Below are 16,175 nucleotides of genomic sequence, written 5' to 3'. Positions count from 1 at the left end.
CCAATGTGTCTACTGAAGTTAGTCACGGCTGACTCAAGTCCCACTCATTCCAATGTGTCAACTGAAGTTAGTCGTGGCTGACTTAAGTCCCACTCATTCCAATGGGCCCACTGAAGTTAGCCGCGACTGACTTAAGTCCCACTCATTTCAATGCGTCAACTGAAGTTAGTTGTGGCTGACTTAAGTGCCACTCATTCCAATGTGTCAACTGAAGTTAGTCGTGGCTGACTCAAGTCCCACTCATTCCAATGTGTCAACTGAAGTTAGTCGTGGCTGACTTAAGTCCCACTCATTCCAATGGGCCCACTGAAGTTAGCCGCGACTGACTTAAGTCCCACTCATTTCAATGCGTCAACTGAAGTTAGTTGTGGCTGACTTAAGTGCCACTCATTCCAATGTGTCAACTGAAGTTAGTCGTGGCTGACTCAAGTCCCACTCATTCCAATGTGTCAACTGAAGTTAGTCGTGGCTGACTTAAGTCCCGCTCATTCCAATGGGCCCACTGAAGTTAGCCGCAACTGACTTAAGTCCCACTCATTTCAATGCGTCAACTGAAGTTAGTTGTGGCTGACTTAAGTGCCACTCATTCCAATGTGTCTACTGAAGTTAGTCACGGCTGACTCAAGTCCCACTCATTCCAATGTGTCAACTGAAGTTAGTCGTGGCTGACTTAAGTCCCGCTCATTCCAATGGGCCCACTGAAGTTAGCCGCAACTGACTTAAGTCCCACTCATTTCAATGCGTCAACTGAAGTTAGTTGTGGCTGACTTAAGTGCCACTCATTCCAATGTGTCTACTGAAGTTAGTCACGGCTGACTCAAGTCCCACTCATTCCAATGTGTCAACTGAAGTTAGTCGTGGCTGACTTAAGTCCCGCTCATTCCAATGGGCCCACTGAAGTTAGCCGCGACTGACTTAAGTCCCACTCATTTCAATGCGTCAACTGAAGTTAGTTGTGGCTGACTTAAGTCCCGCTCATTCCAATGTGTCAACTGAAGTTAGTCGTGGCTGACTTAAGTCCCGCTCATTCCAATGGGTCCACTGAAGTTAGCCGCGGCTAACAAGCCCCATTCCTTTCAGCGGGTCTACTCTAAGTAGGACTAACATGAGCTACTCCTAGAATTGACTTCCTCAGAGGGCCCACTGAAGTCAGCCGCGACTGACTCCAGCCCCACTCATTCCAAGGGGCCCACTGAAGTCAGCCGCGGCTGACAAGCCCCGTTCCTTTCAGCGGGTCTACTCTAAGTAGGACTGACATGAGCCACTACCCCTAGAATCGACTTCCTCACAGGGCCCACTGAAGTTAGCCACGGCTGACTCAAGTTCCGCTCATTCCAATGCGTCAACCGAAGTCAGCCGCGGCTGACAAGCCCCATGCCTTTCAGCGGGTCTACTCTAAGTAGGACTAACATGAGCTACTCCTAGAATCGACTTCCTCACAGGGCCCACTGAAGTCAGCCGCGACTGACTCCAGCCCCGCTCATTCCAAGGGGCCCACTGAAGTCAGCCGCGGCTGACAACCCCATGCCTTTCAGCGGGTCTACTCTAAGTAGGACTAACATGAGCTACTCCTAGAATCGACTTCCTCACAGGGCCCACTGAAGTCAGCCGCGACTGACTCCAGCCCCGCTCATTCCAAGGGGCCCACTGAAGTCAGCCGCGGCTGACAACCCCATGCCTTTCAGCGGGTCTACTCTAAGTAGGACTAACATGAGCTACTCCTAGAATCGACTTCCTCACAGGGCCCACTGAAGTCAGCCGCGACTGACTCCAGCCCCGCTCATTCCAAGGGGCCCACTGAAGTCAGCCGCGGCTGACAACCCCATGCCTTTCAGCGGGTCTACTCTAAGTAGGACTAACATGAGCTACTCCTAGAATCGACTTCCTCACAGGGCCCACTGAAGTCAGCCGCGACTGACTCCAGCCCCGCTCATTCCAAGGGGCCCACTGAAGTCAGCCGCGGCTGACAAGCCCCGTTCCTTTCAGCGGGTCTACTCTAAGTAGGCCTGACATGAGCCACTACCCCTAGAATCGACTTCCTCACAGGGCCCACTGAAGTTAGCCACGGCTGACTCAAGTTCCGCTCATTCCAATGCGTCAACCGAAGTCAGCCGCGGCTGACAAGCCCCATGCCTTTCAGCGGGTCTACTCTAAGTAGGCCTGACATGAGCCACTACCCCTAGGGTCGACTTCCTGAGAGGTCGGCGACCAACAGCGCCGGACGCGCCTCCGCGCCACTTCCGCGGGCGCTGCCCCGCTCGAGCCCGACGCGGCCGCGCCGCCCGCTGGGCCCGGGGAGGCCTTCGCCGCCGCCCAGAGCAGGAGGCCCGAGTCCCCCTGCCGGCATGGGCGGCGAGGAGCGGCTGGGCGGCGGCGGCCGAGGGGGAAAGCTCAGCCTCAGGCGCAGGAGGCCGGCGGCGGCGCGCGCGGGCGGCCTTCCTCTTCCCGGCCGGCTGAGGTGGGTTCGCGCGGGGAAGGGCCGGGCTCGCCCCGGCGCCTCGCCCGGCGCTGACGCGGGGGCCCCGGCTGTGCGAGCGAGCGGGCGAGCGGGCGGGCGGGCGGGGGGCCCGTAGGGCAGCTAGAGCGGGGGGCGCGAGAGGGGCCTGCGTGAGCGTGTGTGAGGCGAGGGAGAGGGGGGCTGGTGGTGTGTGGGATTGTGCGTGTGTGGGGGGGGGGAAGAGAGAGAGGAGGAGGGGGCTGTGTGGGCTAGCGTGAGAAGGGGGCTTCCGTGTGGCCGTGAAATGGAGTATGTGCACTCATGTGCGTGGATGAGAGAGGGGGCTGTGCATGGCTAGTGTGGGAAGTGGGATTCTGTGTGGATGTGAAAAGGAGTCTATGCGCATGCATGTGTATGGCTGTGAGAGAGGGGGCTGTGTGTGGGCTAGTGTGAGAAGGGGGTTTCTATGTGGATGTCAAAAAGGGTCTGTGCGCACTCGTGTGTGTGAGAGGGTGAGGTCGCGTGTGGGCTAGTGTGAGAAGGGGGTTTCTATGTGGATGTCAAAAAGGGTCTGTGCGCACTCGTGTGTGTGAGAGGGTGAGGTCGCGTGTGGGCTAGTGTGAGAAGGGGGTTTCTATGTGGATGTCAAAAAAGGTCTATGCACGCTTGTGTGTGTGGTGGAGGCTGTGTGTGGGCTAGTGTGAGGGCGGGATTCCATGAGGATGTCAGAAAGGGTCTGTGCGCGCTCGTGTGTGCGTGGGAGGCTATGTCTGTGAGAGAGAGAGAGGAGGAGGGGGGCTGTGTGGGCTAGCATGAGAAGGGGGGTTCTGTGTGGACGTGAAATGGAGTATGTGCACTCATGTGCGTGGATGAGAGAGGGGGCTGTGCATGGCTAGTGTGGGAAGTGGGATTCTGTGTGGATGTGAAAAGGAGTCTATGCGCATGCATGTGTATGGCTGTGAGAGAGGGGGCTGTGTGTGGGCTAGTGTGAGAAGGGGGTTTCTATGTGGATGTCAAAAAAGGTCTGTGCGTGTGTGTGTGTGTGTGTGTGTGAGAGAGAGAGAGAGAGAGAGAGAGAGAGAGAGGGCGGGGCCGTGTGTGGGCTAACTTGAGAAGGGGGTTTCTATGTGGATGTCAAAAAAGGTCTGTGCGTGCTCGTGTGTGTGTGGGAGGCTGTGCGTGGGCTAGTGTGAGGGTGGGATTCCATGAGGATGTCAGCAAGGTTCTATGCGCACTCATGTGTGTGTGGGGGCAGTGTGTGGGCTAGTGTGAGGGTGGGATTCTATGTGGACGTCAGAAAGGGTCTATGCGCGCTCGTATGTGTGGGGAAGGCTGTGCATGGGCTAGTGTGAGGGGATTCTATGTGGATGTCAGAAAGGGTCTGTGCGCACTCGTGTGTGTGTGGGAGGCTGTGCGTGGGCTAGTGTGAGGGTAGGATTCTATGTGGATGTCAGAAAGGGTCTATGCGCACTCATGTGTGGGGCGGCAGTGCGTGGGCGAGAGAGAGAGAGGAGGAGGAGGGGGGCTGTGTGGGCTAGCATGAGAAGGGGGTTCTATGTGGATCTGAAAAAGTGTCTATGTGCACTCATGTGCGTGGATGAGAGGGGGCTGTGCATGACTAGTGTGAGAAGGGAGTTTCTATGTGGATGTCAAAAAGGGTCTATGCGTATGAGAGGGTGGGGCCGTGTTTGGGCTAACTTGAGAAGGGGTTTCTATGTGGGTGTCAAAAAAGGTCTATGTGCACGCGTGCGTGCATGTGAGGGGGGGCTGTGTGTGGCTAGTGTGAGAAGGGGGTTTCTGTGTGGCTGTGGAAAAGGGTCTATGCGCACATGTGTGTGAGAGAGAGTGGGGGGGCGTGAGTGGGCTAGCGTGCCACTGGTAGATATCTGTAGGGCAGCCACCAGGTCTGCTATGTCATCCTTTTGTGTGGCACTATAAGCTGGATATTTTTGAATCAGCTGAGGCATCCTTTGGATGGCGTGTGGTTCAGCAGACAGTCCCACAGTAGTAAGGAGAACAGCAAGAGAGCCAGTGCGGCTGAGCATCCCATCTGAGGATACCCTCCTCCACAGTAGGACAACAAAACATTGGACTTACCGTCGTAAGTTACTTTTCTAGAATGGATGGAGGGTATCCCACCCACTCTCACTGCTGGGTATAAGTTGACTTGGTTTAGGTATTTTGGTTAGCTTTAATTCCAGCCGTGCTGAGACTATACTGTTCTGGGTTCTTTCTGTGCTATTCACTATTAAGTCTGGATGGTCTTAAGATGAACTTTAAGAGTTCATCTTAAAGAACTCAAATGTGAAATAGCTGTTCTTCTAACAAAAATATTTAACATGTATCTAAGATCAGCCTCTGTAACATAGGACTGGAGAATGGTCGATGTAACACCAATTTTTTAAAAGGGATCCAGGGGGGATCTGGGAAATTACAGCTTAATTCCATTTTAGGTATAATTAGAAAAGGAATTGAAAATAAAACTGCCAATATCATACTCCCCTTATACAAATCTACAGTGCGACTACACTCGGGATACTGCGTATAATTCTGATTACCACATCTAAAAAAAGGATAGAGTTGGAAAAAGTGCAGAAAGGGGCAACAAAAATGATCATGGGGCTGGAGCAACTCCCCTATGAGGGAAGGTTACAGCAGCTGGGATTGTTTAGCTTACAAAAATGGCGAGTAAGGGGGGACATGATAGAGGTGTAGAGAATTATGCATGGTGTGGAGAAAGTGGATAGGGAGACATTTTTCTCCCTCTAATACTAGAACCCGAAGTCATCCCATGAAGTTGATTGGTGGGACAGATAAAAGTACTTCATCACAGAGCATGTATTTACACTATGAATTCATTTCCACAAGATTTAGAGACAGCCACCAGCTTGGATGGCTTTAAAAGGGATTGGCCAAATTCATGGAGGAAAAGGCTGTCGATGGCTACTAGTCCCAATGGCTATATGCTACCTCCAGTATCAAAGGCAGTAGCCTATGTACACTAGTTGCTGAGGCTGTTGTTGCACCCATGTTCTGCTTATGGAGCTGGTTGACCACTGTGTGAACAGAATGCTGGACTAGATGGACCCTTGGTTTGATCCAGTATGGCTCTTAAGTTCTTACGAAACTGGGAGGAGGAGCTGTCCCACACAGGAAGGCAGTTACAAGTTTAATTTACATACTCCTGCTTGTTGGAGCAGCTCATCAGAGGATATCCTTCATCCACTGTAGAAAAGGATCTTACCACAGTAAGTCCACCGTTCTGTTTGCATTTTGTAAAGGCTATCCTCTATGAAATCTTGTCATATTAATTTCAGATGTTGTTTAACACTAGTTGGAGCATAAGTGGCACTAGCCAAACACAACTTCTAGCTTTAATGGACATCAGGAGCGCAAGTGTATTCATGCATGCAGTGGACAGTTGAATTTTGGCAACTTATTTATATTGCATAAATAAGGACCGCGTATGGACCGCGGTGGCTTAGTGGTGAAGACGCTGAACTGCAGACCGGAAGGTCGGCAGGACAGCAGTTCGAGTCCTCAGTGCTGCGTGACGGAGTGAGCTCCCGTCTTCAGTCCCAGCTTCTGCCAACCTAGCAGTTCGAAAGCAAGAAATTGCGAGTAGATAAATCGGCACCGCTTCGGCGGGAAAGGTAACAGCGTTCCGTGCACCTCGGTGTTCAGTCATGCCGGCCACATGACCACGGAAGCGTCTTCGGACAACGCTGGCTCTTCGGCTTAGAAATGGAGATGAGCACCACACCCTAGAGTCGGACACGACTGGTTGGGGACACCTTTACCTTTACCTTTTTACTACAGCAGCAGCCTATACCATTTTAACTACAGGATTTGATGTGTGCAAACAGGGGGCTGGGTTAGCATATACTAAAATTTAATTTGTGTACATATAGCTTAATCTGAATAATATATTGCTGCAAGACTGGAATTTTGCAATCTGGAGACTAGTAAAAGGCAGTCTGCTCTGTTTTGTCTTTTTTATACCGCTTCAGTATGCAGTAACCATTATTGCCCCGCAAATGTAAGATTCTGACTTTCAGTTGAAAATGGCAAGTGACTAGAGCTACATTGACAAGATGAACTGTAGAGCTACACTGGGCTGGTTCTGACAAACTGTAGAGGAGTTATGATGCAATTCTGGACAGTTTTCTGTTTTGTAGAACACTTGCCAGCAGCTCTTCCTGGTTTGGAAAGGAAGGCTTAAGCGATGCTGAAAGCACATGGATTACATTACTCAGGGCTGTGGACCCACATCTGAACCGCTCAAGCTTAGAAAAAATGATCAAACTTCCGGAGTTTTGCACAAAGGTAAAGGTGTTTAGAAAATGCTCTTAATGACCATGAAGACACGGCCTTAAGATAAAATAAGGCCTTCGTTCAACATAGAGGGAGAGCAATGGAAAATAATTAAAAATTAATACCGACTACGGTTGAAGGGTAATGGGTTTTGATATTACAGATGCTTTCCCCCTCCCCTAATTAATTCTCTTTAGCATCTTCATGAATAGTGTAAATACAATAGGAGAAAGCCTGTTTGATGCTGCTTGTGGTAAACTATATTGCTTTGATGTCTAAGTTTGTCCAATTTATTTTATAAATTTTATTAAAGAATTATTTTAAAAAAGACTGGTTCTGGTGATCTTGATGTCTCCTGTGGAACTGAAAAGTGCAAACGGGTCGAAACCAAATATGGAGAATGTGACAATCTTTAATTCTAGGAAGTATCTCCTCTTGTGGTTTTATATATAGTTTCATTTGTGAGGGCCAGAGTTTTCCTCCATGCCTCAAGCTCCGTCTCGAAATTAAGGTGAAACTCTTCTCTTTAGCGTTGCTCGTGCTAAAGGGCTGCACCTTTTAACAAAGAGGAGGTACTTCCTGGAACTAAAGATGGCCCCATCCCTGAACCACTGGAAAATATGGTAAATTACTCAAAGCTACCCATTGAGCCTCATATCTGTGGAGCTATTCAAACCTGCATTGGTCACATTCAAAACAAACACTCTAGTTATTGTATTATATTGGCTTTTCTTGGGGGGGGGGGTCTTCACATTTAGGTGAACTTGAGTTTTCTGTGTTACAGAGCTCCCAAATTGCAAATCCTTCACCAAAACCAGAAACTTTTAATACTGGAATGAAGCAATTTCAATGGATTCCACTTCCACTTTATCACAGAGAAGATACCAAAGCAAATGATTCAAGAAGCCATCCAAACTCTGAAAATGAAACTGTCAATTTAATGGAAAGAGAAAATAGTGAAGATGAGAGACTCGGAGTCATTTCCTTCGTCCCTAAGCAAGCTCCTCTTACAACCAATGACTATACCACTCGGGAATCAAGAATGAGATATAGCATAAAACATTGCACTAAGCTGGAAGGTAGAGAGAGGACTGAGATGTGTCGGCACATTGACCAACAGAATTCACCAGGGCATTGTCCCTCAGCTACACAGAGTCATCCAAAGCTTTGGAAAGGGACTATTACACAGAGTGAAGGGGAAAGCAGGACAGAAAATGAAAGATCAGCAAATAATGATATGCGCCGTACTCTACTTAATATGGCCACATCAAGATTACCTGCAGGAGAACCACCTTCTGCCAGTTTCAGTTTCCAGGAAAAAACAGAGGATCACATGCTTGACCAGTGTCCTATGTGTCAGATCCGCTTTACTGGAACGTAAGTATAAGTTGCTGTATTACTTTGAATTCATTTCAGTTCAGCATGAAATCCATTAAAAACCCCAAGAGGGCCACATCCAATATGAAGAAATGGGGAGAAAAACAACCAAACCAGTGGGGTGCACATTAATGTGTGTTAATACTGTTGGAGACTGGAGACACAGCTCTTCTCACCAAACGGTAAATGGAAGGTAGCATTTATGTGTCTGAGTAAAGAGTAAATGGGAGATTTCCCCTGACAAAGGCAATGCTGAGATGCATTGAGAACTATTTTACAGTAGAGGGAACAACTTAACATACCGTTTGGTGTGTGCACCCATGACCATGGCCTTTCATCCATCTCAGTATGGAATACAAGACATGCCAGCTCTACATACATAACTGATATATTCAAGTTAAGCTCTGTAATCAGTTACGTGTTTATACAGTGTAAACAGAACATTCAAACGTCATTGCTAGTCTTCTATTCCTAAGCAAACAAAAAGCTGAAGGCCTGCATGCCTCTTGCATTACTTGCAACAAAACCACCCCCCACACACTTAAATAGGAACTCTGGACATCCTATAACTGTTCATTCTCTTTAGTGGACAGAGGTTATCCTTGAGTAGGAGTGTTATTGGGTTATGTCTCCCACTTGCTTCAGAGCGAGGGCTATGGATTAGGGAGGGACCGCAGCTCAGTGGCAGAGCTCATGCTTTGCAAGCAGAAGTTCCCAGGCTCACTCGCTGGCATCCCCTGTTAAAAGGATCAAGTAGCAAGTGATGTGAAAGACCTTTGTCTGAGACCTTGGAATAGACAATGCTGGCTTAGATGGACATATAGCCTGACCTGGTATAAGCCAGCTTCCTATGTCAAAATGCCTTTGTGCTTGGCTCCTTTCAGTGGAGGAGCTTCCTGCAGTTTCAGAATCTAATGCCTCTGAATAAAAATAAAAGACTTGGAATCCAAGAAACCATTAACTTTTGTAATAGTACATTTATTCCCCAAAACATAGAGAACAGGAGCCTGAAGGAGATCTCCAGAATTTGAATTCCCAGCTCTAGGAGTTGGAGACGCCTCCTAATCTATACCTTGGCAGCAAGACCTTGGGTGGGTTTGGATAACCTCCGTCAACTAAAGAGAACAAACAATGTTTAAGGCCAATGTTAATTTCTCCTTCAGTGGTGGAGGTTATCCAGGAGTGGGCTGTATGGCCACTCCAGGTGGAGTATCTTACTGCAAAGACTATATAGAGAACTATTTGTTGGAAAACCTGCCTCATGAAAACAGCATTGGAAGAGGTGAATACATCCAGTTTATAGTGCTGAGCAACAGATGACACCACCAAATAGCCATTTGGCTATTTCTAAAGAAATGGCAGAAGCAGCAGCCCCCTGGCAGATAGTTGTGTCTCATAGGTTATTGAGATACTGTACTGCTTTATCCACACAGCCATAATGCCCTTGACACTTCTGTCCTGTGGTGGAAGGGAATGAACTCCACACAGATGCATGCAACCCTCAAGGCTCAGCACATACAATCTGTATTGTATGTTTTTCTTGGGGTGCTTAAGCGGAGACCAAAAAGGAGGTGAAGAGTCTCTTGGGTTCTCTGTGTTGATCTTGGATACAGTCTTCAACAGAACTGTAAGTGAGGAAGGCACATCATTCCTCCCTCTCTGATAAGGCAGGGAGGTCTGAAATTATGCCCACACAAAACAAAACCTTAAAACCTGGAAGTTTAACAGATGGTGACTTGATAGGCTCCAAAGGCTTCTTGTAAGAACTCTGAGAAGCATAAGCCAATTCTATTAGAGATATCTGTGCAAGATTCAGCAGACAAGTTCCTTTAAGGAAACACTTCAAGTGATGGAGATTTACCTAGGCCCTTTTTTACTTAGCACAGTACACCCAGGAATGCTGCTTGATACTTGAAAGTACTTGGACAAAGAGCTTGTTGATATTTTTGAAGAACGTCTTTGTTTTGATAAGTGAAAGAACACTTGCCTTGCCTTTAATATGCACTCTCTTTGGGATGCTTCCCAACGAGAGTCATGATATGTAATTAACCGAGTCCCAGTGGTCCGGTTGGCACAATCGCAGCTGGGGAAAGAAGCCATGGTGGCTTATTTCCCATTGTGCGCTCTGGTCACATACCAGGGGGATTAGCGTAATTACCCTCAGCACCGCGGCTCGTTGTGTGAACCCAGTCAGGGTGGCTTGTTGCTGTGGTTAACAAACCACCCCAGAACCCACGGGCTGTTGTGGGATTCTGGGGTGGTTTTTTAACCATTGGCAACAAGCCACCCTGGCCAGGTTCGCACATGACAAGTCTCCCTGCTGAGGATAATCCCTGGCATGTGCAGGGTGGTTAACAAGCCACGATGACTTATTAACCACCCTGTGATCATGTGAACTAGGTCTCAGTCTCCCTTCTCCCATATTATAGACAAGAGAGCCAGTGTGGTGTAGAGGTTAGTGTTGGACTGGGACTACAGAAATCTGGGTTCAAGTCCTCACTCGATCATGAAGTTCACTGGGTGACTTGGGGCCAGTCACTGACTCACCCTAACCTACCTCACAGAATTGTTGAGAGGATTATGTAAGCCACCTTGGGTTCAGGAAAAATAGTGAGATAGAAATTTAATAAATAAAAAAGTGGCTTTATTTTATTTATTTCAATTATTTGTATGCCGCCTTAGAGGATACAAATCCTACCAAGGTGGCTTACATGTAACATAAAAATAACATGACAAACAATATCAAATACAATTTTTAAAAAATCATGAGGATCCTTCTCACAGGGCAGTTGGGAAACGATGGCCAGGGGGCAGGTAAAGTCCAGCTGGAAAAGGAGTGTGGTGTTTTCCTCAGCTCCCTCCCTCTCCTGAAATTCTTCAAAGGCAGTCGATGGTGGTTGGCTGTGAGGGGAGGGGATTCCAGCTGGAGCAGGATCTGAGGTCTTTTTTGCTTGCCTCTGTCCCTTTCGCCCCTAGAACTCTTCTGACACAGCAGTTGATGGTAGATGGCCCTTGGGTGGGGCATTGGGCAGAGTCCAACTGGGGTGGTCTTCACCTGCCTCTCTCCCTCTCCTTTATGATGCATGTTTCAGTGTCATCAGAGCTCGGCTTTGATGTAGCAGAGGATCCTGCAACAGAAGATTGGGGGAAAATTGGTCCATCCATGTAGGCTTGGACACCCAAATCAATAGAGCTGAAAGCTATATGCTCTTCTAGACCAGAGGAGCTATCAGAATTCTATCTGCTCTCTTCACACAAGCTTTTCAAAGAACCCTGGAAAGATGTGTTGTGGGACAGAAAGGAGACCTTGGGTCATTATGCATAGCATGCCTAGTTTCCATACTGTTGTAAATAACACCTGTAAAGAATCTGTGAACTACTTTGTTGGAGAGGCAAAAAAAGTCTATCAGAAGGCTGAATTTGCACAGAGGAAATACCCGTGGGTTTGAACTCCCCTTCCCTTAGCCAATTCCTTATGGCTCAGCCAGCCTGCTTTAGTGTCATGAACTCACCTGGATATATTGCCCAGCAAATGATAAGAGGATGCTTCCTGATACAGGGACTGCCCCTCCTTGCAAATTTGCATATGCTTTTGTGTAGTTTTGTTTGAACTGACATGATTTCCTGGTGACGCAGGGTGAAACCTGATCAGCACTGTCCCAAAATGGCTGCCTTGCTAGGCAAGGCTTTAGAAACATGAGGAGATTCTTCAGAAGAGGCGGCCCCACTGGCAGCCAAAAGGAAGGATGGCCCCTGCCTGCAATGCTTGTGCATTCTGCTCCTCTTTGTGGCCAGATCTGGTTTTCTCCTCCATGGGGCTTACAAGAGACATATGGCAGAAGCTTCCATCATCAGGGTCAGATAAACAAACTTGGAGTCCAGTGCCTAGCACAACTAAATGAGTCCTATTGCCTAAGCAGATAAGACTGGAACTGGGGAGGCACCTCGTATGGAAGGGGACCAAGCACAAAGCTATTTGCATAGCCCTGCCTCCAAAGCAAGTAGGAAGGCTGACCCATTCACACTTCTGATATCCTTCACTACTGAAAGAGAATTAGACACTCAGTGTAATGAACCGATCATTACAATATGAATGTGTAGGAATTAGGTTCAAACATAATTTCAGTAACTACGGTTTTGTATCCAGCAACGTATTTGCAAATTGTTACTCAACTCCAGCTCGTATGTAACCTTTAGAAACTTAACTGGAAGTAGGGAGTCGATTAGTTGCTCAGATGGAGGTTGATGAAGAGCCTGACATATTTATAGCAGAAATGCATGCCTGAGGATTTTATCTGCAGGTCTGATCATTTCAATTCTTTCCGATTTGCAGATTGTCAAAACTGGACCTCGACAGTCATCTTGCTAAATGCTTGTCTGAAAGTGCGGAAGATGTGATCTGGTAACTAAGAAGAATAAATAAAGTTATTTGACAACGGGGAACACCAACCAGGAGCAAAGACAATTTTGCAGTAGTTTATCACATAGCAAGAAAACTAAAAAGGACGAAGGTCAAGTGCCAGTTAATATTTCGTTATGCTTTCACAGAATCACAGATGTACACCGTAATCTTTTCAGATCAGCACTGCTAATGTCTATGGGAACAAAAGCACTACTGAAGAATAGGTTTCTATAGGAACAGATATTCACTGTACATAATTTAAAAATTCAGCAAAGGAAAGAAGTTTTTTTTTTCCTCTGCTTCAGTGTGTTTGGGCGGGTGGAAGTGGATGAGGCCCCAAACAATTGACTTGCTGGAAATTAAATAGCCGTTGAGCCAGAGTGCATTTTAAATTGTCCATTGTGAAAAGCCTTCAATAAAAAGGGAATTGGATGTTCTCTACTATAACTTCTGTATATTACTTCAGAGTGCTCCCTTATGCTTTTGTAAGATGCACTTAATTGAGACATTCAGTCAAAGAAACATGTTTACTGTATAGTTCCATAAATACCCTAGCAAATTTAGCAAAAGTGCACTAACACCTGATACATGAAACCGACTGAACCTGTTATTACATTTACAGCAAGAATAATTTTGATCTTACGAGTACAGGTCAGTACAAAGTATTTTAACTAAGGAACAGAGTCAAAAATATGAGCTCTTTTTTTCTGTCAAAGTAGTTCCTTCAAAACAGTAGATTCAGTTTACAGTAAAGAGATCAAATTCTGCAGTCCTTTTGGCACAAGGAACATGTGGAACTTACTTCTGAGTATGTTATGAGGAAAAATGTTGTTAATCTATATTGAGACAAAGCAAATTATGTTGGTAACATTTTTGCTTAGTGAAACAGTCTAAACTTTTTCATTAAAGTCTTTAATAGATGTGCAAGAATATAAATGATCTTAGCTGTTTACGGGTTAGTATACCATCTTTTGCACAAATAAAACTGGCCAAAGATCTCAACTAGTTAATTATACAAAACTACAAGAACATATTTACTGTTTTACAATCATTAAATTAGCTAGAGTGTTTTCATTTACATTTCATTTACATACTAAGACAATTATATCATTACCAGATCCATTTGCAATATATTAGGATTTTTTTTAAACCACACATTTAATTACATCCTTCATTTTTCTTTAATTTATAAAACAAGAACTTTATATAAAAAATTCCCCTTCATCATGGACAGAACATTAGTCATACACTTGCACATGAGCAACCGACTTGTAACCAGCAACTTATTTGGCAACACAGCAACATTGTAAATGCCTTAAATTGTAAATAAATCAAGGACTTGTTTTATTATGTCTGTTGAGCAAGGATGTGTATCCACTCACTCATTCTACTCTAATGTTCTGATACCGCAGAAGCTTAGGGCAAACCCTCGATGATGTTTTGCCTAGCCCCTTTGTCTCAGAACCAGGTGGCATCTGTAGGTCACATCACCATGCAAAACCAGCTGCTCAGTTGTAAATCCAAGATACAGAGACACAGAACGTTCAGGGTACACAGATTAATTTACCGAGAAGGGAAAAAACAGTATTCGAAACCTTTTCATGGTTCACTTGAAAAGAAAACCGGATTCTTTCTTAGCTAGGTGACTTAGTTATCTAAATCCCAAGTGTTGGAGGAAAGTGCTTCTAATTGAATTACTTAAGTGCTGGTTAGAACATATCTCGCTTAATACAAAAAAAGATACAGCCCAGAGAGCAATCTTCATCAATTCTGGATGGGACTAATAAAATTGAATTATCACAGATGTGCGTTAATTCAGTGGCCAGGGTAAGGGACATACAAAATATAGTCTTAACTGATGGTTCTTTGAAAGATTTTTCAATACCATGATTTGGCAGTCTTATCCTAGCACCTCATGGACTTGAATGCAACTGAGCTGTCATGTTCAGCACCTAATGTAATGCTGTACCCTGAGAACCTATACAATAAAAGTAATGTGAAAACGGTTGCAAGTCATCTTGTATTTTATACCAAATCAGGTGATATATCATGGCACACAGGGTTTCTCTCTTTTCTGCAGAATTTTCTTCCCCAGAAGATACTCAAATGTTGGAACAAAAACCTGCTAAAAATGAAATACTGCCTCTTGTTCTCATCCATAGAGAGGCTGATAATTCTGAAAGGTTTTAGATGGAAATGAGCACTCGTTTGTCCTCCAATGAACGGACATGTTTTTTAATTCCCGAAGCTGATGAACCTGATGCAACATCCCCCAGTTTTCAAATGAGGAAATATGGACATATTTTATATTATAGTCATACAATACTTATACATCTGTTTATTTTCTCCATTACTAAGTTACTGCTTTGATCAAGTGTTGTGTTTACCAAAACAACCTCTTGAAGAGCTGGTCAGCGATACATGCTGAACATCTCAAAGCCAAGTTTTAAGCAGGAGGTGTGCTTTATCAGAAAAAACGCAATTATGTTGATAGATATCCAAGAATAGTTTTTCTTAACTGTAAGGCTATGATCCATTACGTTTCCATTGTTCCTTTTGAATATTGCATTGACAAAAATATTATTCAAAATCTAGTATACAACACAAGACATTGTAGGCACTGCTCAAGTATTTTCAGAAATCCACCATGTGCAAAAATTTACTTTTTTCTAATGATATTTTGGTAATCTTTTCTCCCACATTAAGCATAATCCAGATGTTTAAATTGATAAATTTTAATTTGGAATTGTTATTGCTGAGACAGCTGTCCCTTTTAAAAGTTCTATGAAGTTATAAATTAATGTTAGATAGCAGCTGTTAGTTGTATTTTCCATCTGCAAAATACTTTTTTAAATAATGAGAACTTATTTTTTAAATGACCAGGGTTTATCAAGTGTTCCAAATATGGAATATTTTTATGTAGTTTATCCATTTAGGCACTTGAATACTGTACCCAAATTTGTTTTAATTGCTAATAAAACACAACTCCTTTTTATTTCTTTAGTATATGTGTGTGTGTGCATATATATATATATACACACACACACATATACACACACACACACACACACTCTCTCACTCTCTCTTTCTCACACACACGCACATATAAACAGAGACATTTAAGATAGGTACCACTTGTGAAAAAAGGCATCTAAAGTAAGCTTCAACACCACTAACGATTTTATTCTTCAGGATGTTACACTGTTCTAGTAGGTTGTTGCATGAAAATGTCCATCAGAAGCGTGCAGCTTTGAAAGTGGTTTGGAATCTCTCTCTTCCAAGGATGCAACCAACTATTGATCCTTGATGAAGCAGGCACGAAATGCAGATTTCTTCATGAAGCCAGCTCTGTTAGTGCCCCAAACTTTTTTTTAAAAAAATAGAGGAAGACACCCACCAAAATCATGTTTTTTGATTTTTCAGCAGCAATTTTTTTTATCATTGGTCTCCATTTAAAACCTTACAGTTTACCCCAGCCTTGCATGCATATACTGTTGTTAAGGATTAAATGTCAAAGTTCATTCACATTATTTGTCCTCAGTGTAGATGCCTCTCTTTCATACAGTTTCCTCAGTTGACAGCAACAATGGATTAATATATTCAAATCCTTCAAACTCCGACTGGTCTATTCTTTTTATTACATCT

General features: G+C 45.0%; 2 protein-coding genes and 1 pseudogene across 9 annotated transcripts in view; 1 reads left to right on the top strand and 2 right to left on the bottom strand.

The window, feature by feature from the left end:
- LOC146335342 (uncharacterized) overlaps positions 1-2,347 on the bottom strand; it is a 26,112-nt pseudogene extending 23,765 nt beyond the window's left edge.
- On the top strand, positions 2,261-14,540 carry FAAP20 (FA core complex associated protein 20). 2 transcript variants are annotated; one of them, XM_084821569.1, is made up of 4 exons: positions 2,261-2,458; positions 6,616-6,763; positions 7,536-8,128; positions 12,462-14,540. In XM_084821569.1, the coding sequence occupies exons 1-4, from the start codon at positions 2,346-2,348 to the stop codon at positions 12,532-12,534; spliced, it is 927 nt and encodes a 308-aa protein (XP_084677695.1). In that variant the 5' UTR covers positions 2,261-2,345; the 3' UTR covers positions 12,535-14,540. The 2 variants fall into 2 exon arrangements, with proteins under 2 accessions (XP_084677695.1, XP_084677694.1); XM_084821568.1 differs by having other exon boundaries at positions 6,601-6,763.
- Positions 10,754-16,175, bottom strand: part of PRKCZ (protein kinase C zeta) — a 128,571-nt gene continuing 123,149 nt past the window's right edge. For 6 of the 7 annotated variants that reach the window (XM_084821562.1, XM_084821564.1, XM_084821565.1 and 3 more), the window contains one exon: positions 13,176-16,175. In XM_084821562.1, coding sequence (XP_084677688.1) covers positions 16,088-16,175 — 88 coding nt within the window. In that variant the 3' untranslated portion in view covers positions 13,176-16,087. Of the gene's footprint in view, positions 11,257-12,334; positions 12,535-13,175 lie in introns of those variants that run through there. The other variant, XR_014786000.1, reaches the window with a different exon arrangement.

This window comes from Heloderma suspectum, chromosome 15 (genome assembly GCF_057233095.1).
Source record: "Heloderma suspectum isolate Gila_16-S chromosome 15, 16-S_ref, whole genome shotgun sequence".
NCBI lineage: Eukaryota > Metazoa > Chordata > Lepidosauria > Squamata > Helodermatidae > Heloderma > Heloderma suspectum.
Note: the sequence above shows the minus strand (reverse complement) of the source record. Positions and strands in the feature narration are given on the sequence as shown.